Source organism: Oryctolagus cuniculus, chromosome 9 (assembly GCF_964237555.1).
Source record: "Oryctolagus cuniculus chromosome 9, mOryCun1.1, whole genome shotgun sequence".
Taxonomy (NCBI): domain Eukaryota; kingdom Metazoa; phylum Chordata; class Mammalia; order Lagomorpha; family Leporidae; genus Oryctolagus; species Oryctolagus cuniculus.
Genome location: NC_091440.1, coordinates 127,950,052 through 127,966,426, shown reverse-complemented (window position 1 = coordinate 127,966,426; position 16,375 = coordinate 127,950,052). Strand labels below are relative to the sequence as shown.

Genomic DNA, 16,375 nt, shown 5'->3' with positions numbered 1-16,375 from the left:
AGGGCCCGCATCCACTCAGGGAGGGCACGCGGTGCCCACGTCAGGGGTTAACGGTCGGAACCAGGCCTCGGCGCGCGGCCCACGCAGGGAGCAGCCACTCTCCGACCCTCGACAACGCCCAGCCCCACGGTAGAGCCGTGCGGGAGTCCGCTGCGTGTGGCCCGGTCTGGCCCAGCCCCCGGCGCACGCTGCAGGGCGACCTCTCGGCCCGGCCCGCCTCGCAGGGCGGGAACCGCCGCGAAACCGCCCGGGGCCGCGCGCTGAGCCTCCCGGAGGAACTACAACTCCCGGCGTCCCTCGCCCCGGCTTAGGGCTTCTCTGCATTTTCTCACACTCGCCCTTCCGCGCCCGCGCTCGGTGGCTCCGCCCCAAGCAGGGCGCTCCGCTATCGCCCCGTGGTCCCGGACGTGGCCACGCCCCGGTCGCCGGGCGACTCCGTGACGTCACGCGGGCCTACGCGTCGCGCAGGAGGCGGTAGTTGGAGGACGGTTCCTGGCTGGGTCCGGGACGCCCCAGGAACGCGGAAGAGGCTCTGAGGGCGGCCGCGATGCCCGGCCTGCAGCGGGTCAGTCAGCTCCTGGAACTGTGAGTCCGACCCGTCCCGCCAGGCGCCTCCCCGCCCCTGCGCGGCCCCCCTTCCCGCCCCGACCTCCGAGGAAGCCCCGCTGCGCTTCTGCTCCTGCGTCCCCGACTTGTCGCTCCCTCTCCTGGGGCAGCTGCCCAGACGGGCTGCAGGGCGGGCTGGCCGCCGGTCGCCTGGCCCCGGGCTCCCCGACGAGGGTCCCGCGCCCGCAGGCAGCCTCGCAGCTTCGCGCGCGCTGGTTCTTGGCTTCTCGCAGCCTCGACAGAACAAAAAGCGCCCGTGGGGCTCCCAGCCCCTGCCGCAGGGACGAACACGGACACTCGAGGGCCGACCGCGGTCGAGATTTCTGGGCTCAGCCCGGGCCCTGCCCTCGTCCGGCCCCGTGACCCGGGAGGACTCAGCGCTTCTCGCTCTCCTGGGCCTTTCTCTGGGCCTTTCTCTTGGAGTGGCCAGAGCAGTGCACTTAACAGGTGCAGCGTCCTATGCTTTGCATGGAATAAGCGCCACTGGATGCTGGCTATTGTCATCACTTCGCATCAAAAATTGTGTTGCAGATTGCTCTCCCGCGTGAGCTTTGAGCCCGTGCGTAGTGAACAATCTCAGTCTGCCGAAGCCTTTCTAAAGACAGTGGGCTTTGGCCTGTTGGAGCTCCTGCTGTTTCTCCTAAACTCCTGGCCCTCTCTTCATGGAATTGTGAAAGAGAAACCAGTTGTCCCTTTGTAGGTTCAGACTTGTGTAGAGTCCTACGAAGCAGGTTTTGCAATTTTTGGTGTAAATTTTAACACCTGAGCCAAACTGGATTTTATTTTCATCAGTGAAGGCAGTTTAGAGTAGTGGTGAAGAGGGCAAGCTAGGAAGACAGACTACCTGGGTTCTTTCCACTCACCTAATGTTCACTTGCTTTACAATTCTGAGCAGATGATACAACCTGTCTCACTTTCGCTTTTCTTGTTTGTAAATAGAGAACATGAAGACTAAAAGCCAGTACATGTAAAGCTCATAGTGCTTGGCACATAATGAATGTTCCTTTATTTGACTTACTATTATTTCCTGCCTACTGCAGCAAGCAAGGTAACAAGGGGTGTGTTACCTGTGTCCTAAGCTTTCTTCTACAGCTCGCTTTAATTTCCTTTCTCTTAGTTTGTCTTTCCTGAAGTCTTGCAGAGGGTTCCATGGAAATGACTCTAAATTCCTGTGCCAGAATCGAGTTTTTTGTCTCCAAATATCTGCAGTTCTTACTCCCAGTAGTTGCTCAGATCAGCTAGGCATATATTTGAACAGCACTTAGGGCTCATGAAGCACCATGCTGAAGATTATGGGAAATAGCTAGCATAAAGGATGTCCAGACTTGTAGAACTAGTATAAGATAGTATATAAATAACTATATTATAGGTAGAACAGTAGCAGAAAAGAGGATTTTAACAACATGTTTGAAATTTCTGATGAGGAAAAGAACACACATACAAGTTTAGGAACAGGCTTTGTTTAAGGGATTATATTTGAATATCACCTCACAGTTGCAAATGTGAGGAAACACATCTCAGAGGGAATGAAGTAAGAGTCAAGTCCTGGGATTGGCATTGTGGCACAGCAGATTAAACCAGCACTTGTGATGAGACATCCCATAGTAAAGCACTGGTTAGAGTCCCCCACTGCTCTGTTTCCAATCCAGCTCCCTGCCAATGCACCTGGAAAAGCAGCAAAAGATGCCCCAAGTACTTGGGCCCCTGCCACTGGCATGGGGTATCTAGATGGAGTTTCTAGTTCCTGCCTTTGGCCTGGCCCAGCCCTGGCCCTTGCAGCCATTTAGTAGTGAACCAACAGATGGAAGATCTCTTACTTTCTCTGTCACTTTGCCTTTCAAATAAATTTAAAAATATATATTTAAGAATGTAAAGTGTTAAACACACAGTGTGATTAGAAATACGTAAGACCAGAAAGTATTATTCCAGTTTGCCTGGAGGATTCAATATGAACAGCAGAGTAGTGAAACAAAGCCTGATAATTAAAAGTCCCAGAATGAAGTATTTAATTTTATAGCAGCTGGGAGCTCAGAGTTTTGGAACTGTGCTGGGAGCAGAGAGAGTCTTGCAGTATGTAGAAGTTGGCAATAGGAAGACTGTTGCACAATCCTGCAGAAAGATAAGTGGAGCCCCAACTGCTGTGAAGATGTTTTTTGCATGATCATTTCTGGTAGTAGGAACCTAGAGTCCATCCCTGGGAGAGGTATTTGGAGTCTTATGCAGCTGTTAGGAAAGTCAAGAGCATATATGAACATATTCATGTGGCTGGGACTCATGAAAAAGAAGAAATAGAATGACACCTGTCAAGAAAATTATGTAAAACTTGACCATAAAGCAAAAAGGTGACCACATGGCATACCTTGTCATGCTGGCATGAGGTCCTCCACTTAAGGGGTCCATATTTGCCTTTAGAAACATCTTTTTTAATACAAGACACAGTTTGAGACTGGCAACTGGTCAGCCAGCCGTTTTTGGTTTGTAGCAAAGTGAGGAGCTTGAGCCAGAATAGCATTCAGCTCTGTCATTGAACACACTGTGTAGTCCAGCTGATAGGCCTCCCTTCTTGAAGAAAACTGCTTGACTTAGATTCTGGTTCCATATCTGACAGCACTGTGAAGAGCACTAAGACAGTCTTTTGGATCTGGATCTGGTGAACAGTTTTGAATAGAGGGACCAAGTAAAGAGGAGCATCAGAAATCACTACAGATTTCAAGTTTGTTAACCAGGAGCATGGTGACCAGGTAGTTATAGAGGAACAAAATCTTAAGGGGAAAATGAATCAGGACATCCATTTGAAATATCAAGTGGAAAGTAGAATGTAATTTTAAATATCAAAGACATCAGGAATTAAAGCTGAGATAGGGAGTAAACTGCTCTTTGAAGAAGATAGTAGACCATGGTTGCATTTAAGGGAGAGAACAGTGAGAAGGAAGAAAGGCAAAGGACAAAGTGTTATGCATCACTTGGATTAGAAGCAAGCCATTTAGCCAAAAATTAATTCTTTGTTGGATCAATTTGCCATATAACTGGCCAAATATCAACTGGTCATTTCTTTTAATTATAAAATCAAGAGCAATTCGTGTGGAATGGGATGATTGCCTCTTTCCTTACCCCTTTCTTTATGACTTTTGAAGATTTTCAGTATGTAGTTGACCACTTTCATTTTCTCTTGATAACTGAGTACCACCTGCACAGCTTTTAGAACTGAAAATTGAGACTGCTTCTGCTGATGTAACTTTTTCTTCTAGGAAATTTCAGAAATCAGTCATTTCAATAAACACTTGGCTCAGGACAAACATTTTCATTATTAGGGCAAACGTTTATCAGTACAGATTGCTTATCTAGGCATGTTTCAAGACTTCATGTTTGTCAGTCTTAACCCTTACTTCACAAACCTTGCCCAATCCTGACTTATTCCCCATCTTGGGGGGGATAAGACCTACTTAAACTTCTAGAGCTTACATCCAAAAATATACATGTGCTTGCCTAACTCTTGCCTAACTCTCTTTTGAGACACTACCAAAACTGTCAAGTTGGTCTTCCTTCCTGATGTAAATTTAATAAACTGTTTTGTTTGACCAGTGGGGTTTTTGGATGGTCTGTATAGGCCGTTCAGTAATCCTCACAGCAGCATTTTAAGAACTGTATAATTTGTTTCTGTTCTGATGCAGCTAGAAGGAACTGGAGTGAAAGAGAAGCCACTTACTATGGGAAACACATGGCACAACCTGCACAGTTGAACTCAGAGAAGAGGATACTAAAGGGCCAAGATGAAGAAGACTGAGGAAGAGAGAAAGAGAGAGGACAGGGATGTTGAGGGGGACTACATGTTCCTTATCACTTATTTCCAAGTGGCAGTGCTGGAACCTACTGTGGCATTCATGGACAAGGATGTCACACATGTACATGACCGTGTAACACATTAACCGTGTAACACATCAATACCAATAATACATTCAGTAATGAAAACCACAGAAGTATATTGACCTGAAAGGCTCCACCAATAAGGTCACTTTAACTTCTCTTCCCAACCTAGAACTTTACCCAAATCCCATTAGTTGAATGTTGGTGTCTTTCTGCTGAGAGATTAGAGATTAGGAATTTAATATATGTATAGCTAACAGGAGACTATGTGGTAATGTAGGGAATGCAGAGTAATATGAAAAGGTAGCTCCCAGGGAATGATGAGAGTGACAAGGATACTTTTTTCTTCTTTGCTTCCCATTGTCATCTGAACAGAGATACTGCTTCTTCCCTTGGGTACATCCCAGCAACCGTCTGGACTGAAAGTTCCTTTTGTTACTATCCCAGTGGACATCAATGCATTTTACCCCATAGGGTTTGGTAATCTTGGCCATCCCAATCCCCATCACTCTGATCACCCTCACTGGTCAAGTCAGACTATGGAAGAAGGTACATACACTATGAGACTTTACATTTACTCTTTTTTGAGGATCTGCCTACCTGTAGCTCAACTGAAAGAATTGATCTTTTTGGTGTATCACATAGCAAGGTCCTCACTACTGAAACCATATATTTCCACATTATAGATTAATTGCCTCAGAAACCACAATCATTTTGGCTTCCAACTGAAGCCACTTGGCTTGCTGCTCAATTTTTACAATATCATGCCTTCCTCTTCCAACATGGAACCATTAACATATTTGTTTGACTCCTATTTCTAATCACTTAGCTGCATCAATAGGTGGAGACATTCATTCCTTCCCCCTTTACCATGGTGAGAGTATTTGATACCAAATCTCAAGGAATCTTCTCATGTCCCCAAATGTGATCATAAAACCGACGTCCTTCCCATTCCATAAAACTATGTTTCTCTGAGGATCCAATTTTTATTAACAAACTGTCAGATCTTGGATTTAAAAGCTTACCTTATTTATACACTAATACTTTTGTTTCATGGATGCTAGCAAAACATACAGGATTCCTAACTTAGAGATGAAAAACTTATAGCACAGCAGGCAACTTAAGCTTTTTTTAAAAAAACTTATTTAATGAATATAAATTTCCAAAGTACAGCTTATGGACCACAATGGCTTCCCCCCCCCCCAAAAACTTCCCTCCACCCGCAACCCTCCCCTTATCCACTCCCTCTCCCCTTCCATTCACATCGATTCGTTTTCAATTCTCTTTATATACAGAGGATCAGTTTAGCATATATTAAGTAAAGATTTCAACAGTTTGCACCCACATGGAAACACAAAGTGAAAAATACTGTTTGAGTACTAGTTATAGCATTAAATCTCAATGTACAGCACATTAAGGACAGAGATACTACATGAGCAGCAAGTGCACAGTGACTCCTGTTGTTGACTTAACAAATAGACCCTCTTGTTTATGGAGTCAGTAATCACCCTAGGCTCTTGTCATGAGTTGCCAAGGTTATGGAAGCCTTTTGAGTTCACCGACTCTGATCATATTTAGACAAGGTCATAGTCAGAGTGGAAGTTCTCCCTTCAGAGAAAGGTACCTCTTTCTTTGATGACCTGTTCTTTCCACTGGCATCTCACTCGCGGAGATCTTTCATTTAGGTTTTTTTTGTTTGTTTGTTTGTTTGTTTTGCCAGAGTGTCTTGGCTTTCCATGCCTGAAATACTCTCATGGGCTCTTCAGCCGGATCCGCATGCCTTAAGGGCTGATTCTGAGGCCAGAGTGCTGTTTAGGACATCTGCCATTCTATGGGTCTGCTGTGTATCTTACTTCCCATGTTGGATCCTTCTCTCCCTTTTTTATTCTATCAGCTAGTATTTGCAGACACTATTCTTGTTTATATGTGATCCCTTTGGTTCTTAGTCCTATCATTACGATCAATTGTGAACAGAAATTGATCACTTGGACTAGTGAGATGGCATTGGTGCATGCCACCTTGATGGGATTGAATTGGAATCCCCTGGTATGTTTCTAACTCTACTGTTTGGGGCAAATCAGCTTGAGCATGTCCCAAATTACACATCTCTTCCCTCTCTTATTCCCACTCTTATATTTAACAGGGATCACTTTTCAGTTAAGTTTCAACACTTAAGAGTAACTGTGTATTGATTACAGTATTCAACCAAAAGTATTAAGTAGAACAAACAAAAAAATACTAAGAGGGATAACGTATTAAGTTGTTCATCAACAGTCAGGGTGAGGGCTGATCAAGTCACTGGTTCTCACAGTGTTCATTTCACTTCAACAGGTTTCCTTTTTGGCGCTCGGTTAGTTGTCACTGATCAGGGAGAACATATGATATTTGTCCCTTTGGAACTGGCTTATTTCACCCAGCATAATCTTTTCCACATTCCTAACAGGGATCACTTTTCAGTTAAAATTTAAACACCTAAAAATAATTGTGTATTAATTACAGAGTTCAAACAATAGTACTAGAACAAAAAAATACTAAAATGAATAGAGTTACATTGTACATCAACAGGACAAGAGCTGATCAAGTCACTGTTTCTCATAGTGTCCATTTCACTTCAACAAGTTTCCCCTTTGGTGCTTAGTTAGTTGTCGCCAATCAGGGAGAACATATGATATTTGTCCCTTTGGGACTGGCTTATTTCACTCAGCATGATGTGTTCCAGATTCCTCCATCTTGTTGCAAATGACCATGTTTCATTGTTTTTGACTGCTGTATAGTATTCTATGGAGTACATGTCCCATAATTTCTTTATCCAGTCTACTGTTGATGGGCATTTGGGTTTGTTCCAGGTCTTAGCTATTGTGAATTGAGCTGCAGTAAACATTAAGGTGCAGACAGCTTTTGTGTTTGCCAATTTCATTTCCTTTGGGTAAATTCCAAGGAGTGGGATGGCTGAGTTGAATGGTAGGGTTATATTCAGGTTTCTGAGGAATCTCCAGACTGACTTCCATAGTGGCTTAACCAGTTTGCATTCCCACCAACAGTGGGTTAGTGTCCCTTTTTCCCCACATCCTCGCCAGCATCTGTTGTTGGTAGATTTCTGAATGTGAGCCATTCTAACCGGGGTGAGATGAAACCTCATTGTGGTTTTGATTTGCATTTCCCTTATTGCTAGTGACCTTGAACATTTTTTCATGTGTCTGTTGGCCATTTGGATTTCCTCTTTTGAAAAATGTCTATTGAGGTCCTTGGCCCATCTCTTAAGTGGGTTGTTTGTTTTGTTTTTGTGGAGTTTCTTGATCTCATTGTAGATTTTGGTTATCAACCCTTTATCTGTTGCATAGTTTGCAAATATATTTTCCCATTCTGTCGGTTGCTTCTTCACTTTCCTGACTGTTTCTTTTGAAGAACAGAAACTTCTCAATTTGATGCAATCCCAAATGTTAATTTTGGCTTTGACTGCCTGTGCTTCTGGGGTATTTTCCAAGAAGTCTTTGCCAGTACCTATATCTTGCAGGATTTCTTTGCTATTCTCTAATAATTTGATGGTGTCAGATCATAGATTTAAGTCTTTAATCCATGTTGAGTGAATTTTTGTGTAAGGTGAAAGGTAGGGGTCTTGCTTCATGATTCTGCATGTGGAAATCCAATTTCCCAGCACCATTTATTGAATAGACTGTCCTTACTCCAGGGATTGGTTTTGGATCCTTGATCAAATATAAGTTGGCTGTAGATGTTTGAATTGATTTCTGGTGTTTCTATTCTGTTCCAATGGTCTATCCATCTGTTTCTGTACCAGTACCATGCTGTTTTGATAACAACTGCCCTGTAGTATGTCCTGAAATCTGGTATTCTGATGCCTCCGGCTTTGTTTGTGTTGTACAAGGTTGCTTTAGCTATTCGAGGTCTCCTGTATCTCCATATGAATTTCAGCATCATTTTTTCCAGATCTGAGAAGAAGGTCTTCGGTATCTTGATTGGTATCGCACTGAATCTGTAAATTGCTTTTGGGAGAATGGACATTTTGATGATATTGATTCTTCCAATCCATGAGCATGAAAGATTTTTCCATTTTTTGGTATCCTCTTCTATTTCTTTCTTTAAGGTTTTGTAATTTTCATCGTAGAGATCTTTAACGTCCTTGGTTAAGTTTATTCCAAGGTATTTGATTGTTTTTGTAGCTATTGTGAATGGCATTGATCTTAGAAGTTCTTCCTCAGCTGTGGCATTGCCTGTGTATACAAAGGCTGTTGATTTTGTGCATTGATTTTATATCCTACTACTTTGCCAAACTCTTCTATGAGTTCCAATAGTCTCTTAGTAGAGTTCTTTGGATCCCCTAAATAAAGAATCATATCATCTGCAAAGAGGGATAGTTTGAGTTCTTCCTTCCCAATTTGTATCCCTTTAATTTCTTTTTCTTGCCTAATAGCTCTGGCTAAAACTTCCAGAACTATATTGAATAGCATTGGTGAGAGTGGGCATCCCTGTCTGGTACCAGATCTCAGTGGAAATGCTTCCAACTTTTCCCCATTCAATAGGATGTTGGCCGTGGGTTTTTCATAACTTGCTTTAATTGTATTGAGGAATGTTCCTTCCATACCCAATTTGCTGAGAGTTTTCATCATGAAAGGGTGTTGTATTTTATCAAATGCCTTCTCGGTGTCTATTGAGATAATCATATGGTTTTTCTTCTGCAGTCTGTTAATGTGGTGTATCACGTTGATTGTTTTGCGCACATTGAACCATCCCTGCATGCCAGGGATAAATCCCACTTGGTCTGGGTGGATGATCTTTCTGATGTGTTGTTGCATTCTATTGGCGAGAATTTTATCGAGGATTTTTGCATCTATGTTCATCAGGGATATTGGTCTGTAATTCTCTTTCAATGCTGCATCTTTTTCTGGCTTAGGAATTAAGGTGATGCTGGCTTCATAGAAAGAATTTGGGAGGGTTCCCTCTTTTTCAATTGTTCTGAATAGTTTGAGGAGAATTGGAGTCAGTTCTTCTTTAAATGTCTGGTAGAATTCAGCAGTGAATCCATCTGGACCTGGGCTTTTCTTTGTTGGGAGGGCCTTTATTACTGTTTCAATTTCTGTCTCAGTTATGGGTCTGTTTAGGTTTTTGATGTCTTCCTGGTTCAATTTAGGTAGGTTGCATGTGTCCAGGAATCTATCCATTTCTGATAGGTTTCCCTGTTTGCTGGCATACAGGTCCTTGTAGTAATTTCTGATGATTCTTTTTATTTCTGTGGTGTCTGTTGTTATGTTTCCTTTTTCATCTCTGACTTTATTGATTTGGGTCTTTTCTTTTTTTAGTTAGTTGGGCCAATGGGGTGTTAATTTTGTTTATTTTTTCAAAAAACCAGCTCCTCGTTTGGTTGATTTTTTGTAATGTTTTTTTTTTTGGATTCAATCCTGTTGATTTCTTCTCTAATTTTAATTATTTCTCTTCTACTAGGTTTGGGTCTGGTTTGCTGCAGATTTTCTAGATCCATGAGATGCATTGAAAGCTCATCTATTTGGTGCCTTTCCAATTTCTTGATGTAGGCACCTATTGATATAAACTTTCCTCTTAACACTGCTTTTGCTGTATCCCATAAGTTTTGGTATGTTGTGCTGTTATCCTCATTTACTTCCAGAAAATTTTTGATTTCTCTTTTGATTTCTTCTGTGACCCATTGTTCATTCAGGAGCATGTTGTTCAATCTCCATGTGTTTGCATATGCTCTAGGGATTCCTGAGTTGCTAATTTCCAACTTCATTCCTTTATGGTCTGAGAAGCTACTTCGTATGATTCTAATCATTTGAATTTGCTGAGACTTGCTTTATGGCCTAGTATGTGGTCAATCCTAGAGAAGGTTCCATGTACTGCTGAGAAGAATGTAAAATCTTTATGTGTAGGATGAAAAGCTCTGTAGTTATCTGTTAGATCCATTTGGGCTATAGTGTCGTTTAAATCTACTGTCTCCTTGTTGATCTTCTGTCCTATTGATCTGTCTATTTCTGAGAGTGGAGTATTGAAGTCCCCCAGTACTATTGTATTGGGGTCTAAGTCTCCCTTTAAGTCCCTTAACAAATCTTTTAAATAAACCGGTGCCCTGTAATTAGGTGTATATACATTGATAATCGTTATATCTTCCTGTTGAATTGATCCCTTAATCATTATATAGTGCCCCTCTTTGTCTCTCCTAACAGTTTTTGTGGTATAGTTTATGTTGTCTGATATTAAGATGGCTATACCCGCTCTTTTTTCCTTTCTGTTGGCATGGTATATCTTTTTCCAGCCTTTTACTTTCAATCTGTATGCATCTTTGCTGGAAAGATGTGTTTCTTGTAAGCAGCAAATAGATGGGTTTTGTTCCTTAACCCAGTCAGCCAATCGGTGTCTTTTAACTGGACAGGTCAGGCCATTAACGTTCAATGTGACTAATGATAAGTAGTAATGTTGCCCTGCCATTTGCCAAAGATATTTTCTAATATATGTTTTGAACTTCCTGTGATCTTTTGCTGTGAGGTTTCCTTCGTTTACCTTCTTTCATATTGATGACCGTGTTTCTGTTTCTGTGTGTAACACATCTTTAAGCATCTTTTGCAGGGCTGGACGAGTGGCAACAAATTCTTTCAATTTCTGTTTGCTGTGAAAGGTCTTTATTTCACCTTCATTCACGAATGAGAGCTTTGCAGGATATAATATTCTGGGCTGGCAGTTTTTCTCTCTTAGTACCTGGGCTATATCTCGCCATTCCCTCCTGGCTTGTAGGGTTTCTGATGAGAAGTCAGTTGTGAGTCTGATTGGAGATCCTCTGAGAGTAATCTGACATTTCTCTCTTGCACATTTTAGGATCTTTTCTTTATGTTTCACTGTGGAGAGTTTAATTACAACGTGACGTGGTGAGGATCTCTTTTGGTCATGTTTATTAGGGGTTCTGTGAGCTTCCTGTACTAGGATGTCTCTGTCCTTCTCCAAACCTGGGAAATTTTCTGCTAGTATCTCACTAAAAAGGCCTTCTAATCCTTTCTCCCTCTCCATGTCTTCAGGAACTCCTAGAACCTGAATGTTGGGTTTTTTAATAGTATCCTGAAGATTCCCGACAATATTTTTTAGATTTCTAATTTCCTCTTCTTTTCTTTGGTTTGATTGTATATTTTCCTGTTCTCTGTCTTCTAAGTCCGATATTCTCTCTTCTGCTTCACTCATTCTGTTTTTAAGGCTCTCTAATGTGTTTGTCATTTGATCTATTGAATTCTTCATTTCATTATGATTTCTCGTCACTATCACAGTTTCATGTTCTACTAGTTGTTTCATTTCATTTTGATTCCTCCTTAATATTTCATTTTCGCGCGAGAGATTTTCTATCTTTTCCATTAAGGATTTCTGTAGTTCAAGAATTTGTTTTTGAGAACTTCTTAATGTTCTTATCAATTTTTTGAGATCCGCTTCTTGCATTTCTTCTATCTCATCATCTTCATAATCTTGAATTGGGGTGTCTTTTTCATTGGGGGGCGTCATAGTGTCTTCCTTGTTCTTATTACCTCGGTTTCTGCGTTTGTTGTTTGGCATATTGGAGATATTCTTTGGTTTCTTCGGTGTGGTGTTTTTTCTCATTATACTGTGACTCTAGATTAAGTGGACTGTCTGCTTTTGATGGATCCTTAGAGGCTGTGATGGGTGTGGCCAGAGAGCTCTGTTTGGTTCTTCAGGGTTAAGGGTGTGCCCAGATTGTTCTCTCACTCGATCATGCGCTCTCTCTCTCTCTCTCTCTCTTTTTTTTTTTTTTTTTTGACTCAGTTGGGAAGTAATTCCACACAGCTGAGTGGAATTGAGGGTAGTTGATGTATGAAATCTGGCCCCTGTGGATATTCTTTTGCTTAACCCTAGAACCACACAAAGAGGTTATGCAGCCCTCAGTGTGGTCTCAAATTGCTCAGCAGTCTCTCACCAGTTTGCCCAGGTTACCGAGTTTGTGTACTCAGTGAGTTCTCTTGCCCTCCCCTCATATTTGCGCAGTCTCAGTTCATTAGCTCCACACTTTCACTAACTAGGTCTTAACCTCCTGTCATTTCTCCCCACCAGAGTCAGGTTTTTCTGCTTGGCTAATGGCCAGCGCCTCTTTACATATGTAAAATGGCACCTGCTCTTTGTCTTGTTCGGCTTTGTAAGGTGAGTGGAGAGAGAGGCTGATGTCCATGCCGGTTCCCCTTAATTGTTCGTTTTTTCTCTCCTCCAGTCAGCCTGGTGAACTTTCCCCAGTGGGGCTTTCGTTCTCTCTAGGCTCTTTCTCCCTTTCCCCGCCAGTGTCTTGGGTTACCGAGATTTTTGTCTCACCTCCCCTTCCAGCACTGGCGCGCAAGACTCTGCGGCGCAGCTTCTGCGGCTCAGCTTCTGCGGCTCGGCTTCTGCAGTGGCGCGGCTCCCACGGCTCGGCTTCCACGCGGTGGGCAACCTTGCTCTCCCCGTAGGTCCTCCGTGTCACATCCACTAGATCCGGAAGAGTTTCCTCTGCAATTTTTTCCTGAGCCTTTTCCTGTGGCTACAGTAACTCCACTTTTATTAAACTATCTTTTCCCGGACTATCGTTGCGCGCCCTCACTATTCCGCCATCTTGGCTCCCTCCACAACTAAGCTTTAGCATGTTTTCCCCAGTTCTCCTTTTACTGAATATCCCACAGGGATGTCCCAGAGGACTCAGAGGAATGGCTCCTATGTTTTGGGTACATTTTAGGAATAAAAAACTAAGCTTGGGGAATGCACTGTGTGTGTTTTTTTTTTTTTTAAGAATTATTTATTTGAAACCAGAGTGATGGGTAAACTCACACACACACACATACACAGACATCTTCCATCTGCTGGTTCACTTCCCAGATACCCACAACATCTGGGCTGGACCACGATGAAACCTGGATCCTGGAATTCCACCTGTGTCTCCCACAAAGGGGGCAAGGGCCCAAGCACTTGGGCTGTCATCCAGTGCTTCCCAAGTACATTAGGAGGAATCTAGATAAGAAATGGAGGAGAAGGGACTCAAACCAGGCACTGTAATACATATGGGCATCCCAAGTAGTAATTTAACCCTCTGTGCCACAACATGTGCCCTTGAGAATGCACTGTTTTATAAGAAGTAAGCATGCTTACTCTTTTTATTCAAGGGTAGGAGGTACTTAGAATTGCTTGCTGCTTATATAACCCATATGAGGAATGGTCCAAGTAAAAGAGCATTGTTAGCACACCTAGAATGATACGTAGACATATGAAAGACCTAACTGACCGTGAGCCATGTATCGGGAAACTACCTCATCTCAGTTTTTAACACATCTTAACAATTTTATGGTTTCCTTTTGATACATGGATGTAACATACACATATACACTCTACCACTTCCAAAAAAAGTTTTGGAATCTACTAAGATAGAAAGACCTTAAAGTAAGAAACTTGAAATGATCAATTCATTTGAAAGAAACAGTGTGTACTTGAAAGGAAAGGAGTATTTCTTATTAATTGAATCCAGACATGTTAAATGGATGAAAATATTGATGATATTTAGCGGACTTACAGGTGATAGTGTGAGAGTTCCATGTATCTGCCCACCTTTGAAATTAACGTAACTTTTAAAAATTATAAAACAAAACTTTATAATTTTTTGAAGATGTATTTATTTGCTTGAAAGGTAGAGTTACAGAGAGAGAGAAGAGACAGAGAGATCTTCCATCCACTGGTTCACTCAGATGGCCACAATGGCTAGGGCTGTCCCAGGCTGAAGCCAGGAACCAGGAGATTATTCCAGGTCTCCCACATGGGTGCCGGGGCACAGAGACTTGGACCATCTCTCACTGCTTTCCCAAGTGTCTTAGCAGGGAGCTGTATCGGAAGTGAAGCAGCCGGGACTCCAACCAGCACCCCTGTGGGATACAGCACTGCAGGCTGTGGCTTAATCCACTGTGTCACAGAACTGGCCCCCAAAGCCAACTTTTAAAGTTACTGGACATTCTCCTAAGTGCATGCAGCAAATGAAGAAACATCTATTGAAGAAAATCTATTAAAACTTAACAAGAATGGTTAGAGTCTGTGGTTTTTTTTTTTAAAGACTTATTAAAAAGACAGAGTTACACACACACACACACACACACACAGAGGGATCTTCCATCCACTGATTCACTCCCCAAATGGCCGCAACAGCCAGGCCTAGGCCAAGCCAAAGCCAGGAACAGGAAGTTTCTTCCAAGTCTCACACATGTGTGCAGGGGCCCAAGCACTTAGGCCATCCTCTGCTGCATTCCAAGGTGTATTGGCATGGAGCTGGATCTGAAATGAGAAGCTGGGGCTTGAACCAGCACCCATATGGGATGCTGGCATTGCAGGCGGTGGCTTAACTTGTTAAGCCACAATGCAGGTCCCAGAGTCTGTGGTATTTGATCGAAATCTGCTACATCCCTCCACCACCTGCTACCTACCTCAGCTTGATTAGAAGTTCCACTCCATGGAAGTTGGACAAGATGACAGGTCTACCTCTTCTGTAGTTTCTACCCAAGGGATTTGGAAACTTCATAGGAAGGGCAGACTGCCAGCATTTCTCATCACTCCTCCCACCAGACCCAGAGGCTACATTGCAAGCAGACGTTGCTTCCACTAAGCCTCCATTTTTAAGGCTGAAACTATCTCAGCATGACTTGATGAGAATATTGTCATTCCAGATCATTCATGTGACAGGATTTCCATCACAGAATACACAAGCTAAGACTAGATCCCACCAGCAGCAAGGGTGTCACTCGAAGAAAAGCAAGTTTATGTCTCTGTCCCAACTCTAAGACTGTAGCTCATTTTTCCCAAATGGAATAGCAGGTCACAAAACAAAGTTCTAAAGCTCTTCATTAAGAAATTGACTTTATTTGAGACAGAATATAGGGAAGTGCAAATCTAAGGGTTCTCTCAAAAACTGGGTATTTTGGTAGTAAGCAGTTTAAAAGAGGCTGGTAACCTCATGTGAGGCACAGCTAAGCCATAGTCCATCTAGTTGACAAAGAACCAAGAAAAACCTATAAGAAGAACCCACCTACAGTCAAAACAAGCCTCAAACACTGGCCTCAAAAAATATCCCTTGCAGAGGAGTCCAAATTGAATTGGATATGATTGTGAAGCAATTTGTGCCCCAGGTATTGTTGGAAATACTGTAGCAATAAATTTAAAATGAGTGGAGGCTGACACCTGGATCTCATACCCATGGCAGCTTAACGGAGTAATTAGAGGAGATAGTCTAATAGAGTCCTTCTAGATCGCTGTCATCCTAGAATGATGGTTTCCAAGACTATGCACCTTGAGCAGTAAAATTAGTTGTTTACAATGAGAAATAGATATCACTAAAATAATCCAGCCACATCACTTAAAAAAAAAAAAAAGGTAAACAACACATTCCTCAGAGTTAAGTACCCAGAGTTGGTACTCCATATTATCTAAACTGTCCAGTTTTCTACAAAAGATTTCAAGATAAACAGAAACAAATTGTGACTCAGTTGTGAAGAACGGGAAAGGATGGGAAGCAGGCAATAGAAACTACCTTTAAGAGGGCTCAGATGTTGGGCTTAGCAAAGACAAAAGAAGCTGTTATAAATGTGTTCAAAGAAGTAAAGGAAGCTATGCTTAAAGAAGTAAAAAGGAAAACAGTTGATAATTCCTCAAAGTTAAACCTAGAATTACCAAAATCCCACTCCTGTGTATCTTCCCAAGAAAACAAATGGGGTATTTAAAAAAAAATGCTTGTTCTTAAATGTTCACAGCAGTACTATGCATGTTAGCCAAAAGGTGCAAACAACCCAGCTCTTTATTAGTTGATGAGTCAGTAAACAGAATGACATGTATAATGGAATATTAATCATTAGGAGAAATGAGCTACCGATAAATTATACAACAGATG

General features: G+C 42.3%; 1 protein-coding gene across 16 annotated transcripts in view; it reads left to right on the top strand.

Annotated features, from left to right (window-relative positions):
- The first annotated feature begins 350 nt into the window (after positions 1 to 350).
- AMN1 (antagonist of mitotic exit network 1 homolog) overlaps positions 351 to 16,375 on the top strand; it is a 45,510-nt gene continuing 29,485 nt past the window's right edge. For 3 of the 16 annotated variants that reach the window (XM_008259425.4, XM_017343286.3, XM_070049614.1), the window contains exons 1-2: positions 440 to 585; positions 4,278 to 4,508. In XM_008259425.4, the coding sequence (XP_008257647.1) occupies positions 4,417 to 4,508 (92 nt within the window). In that variant the 5' untranslated portion in view covers positions 440 to 585; positions 4,278 to 4,416. Of the gene's footprint in view, positions 586 to 1,545; positions 1,655 to 4,277; positions 4,509 to 12,392; positions 14,523 to 16,375 lie in introns of those variants that run through there. The other 13 variants (XM_070049617.1, XM_017343287.3, XM_070049619.1 and 10 more) reach the window with 9 other exon arrangements.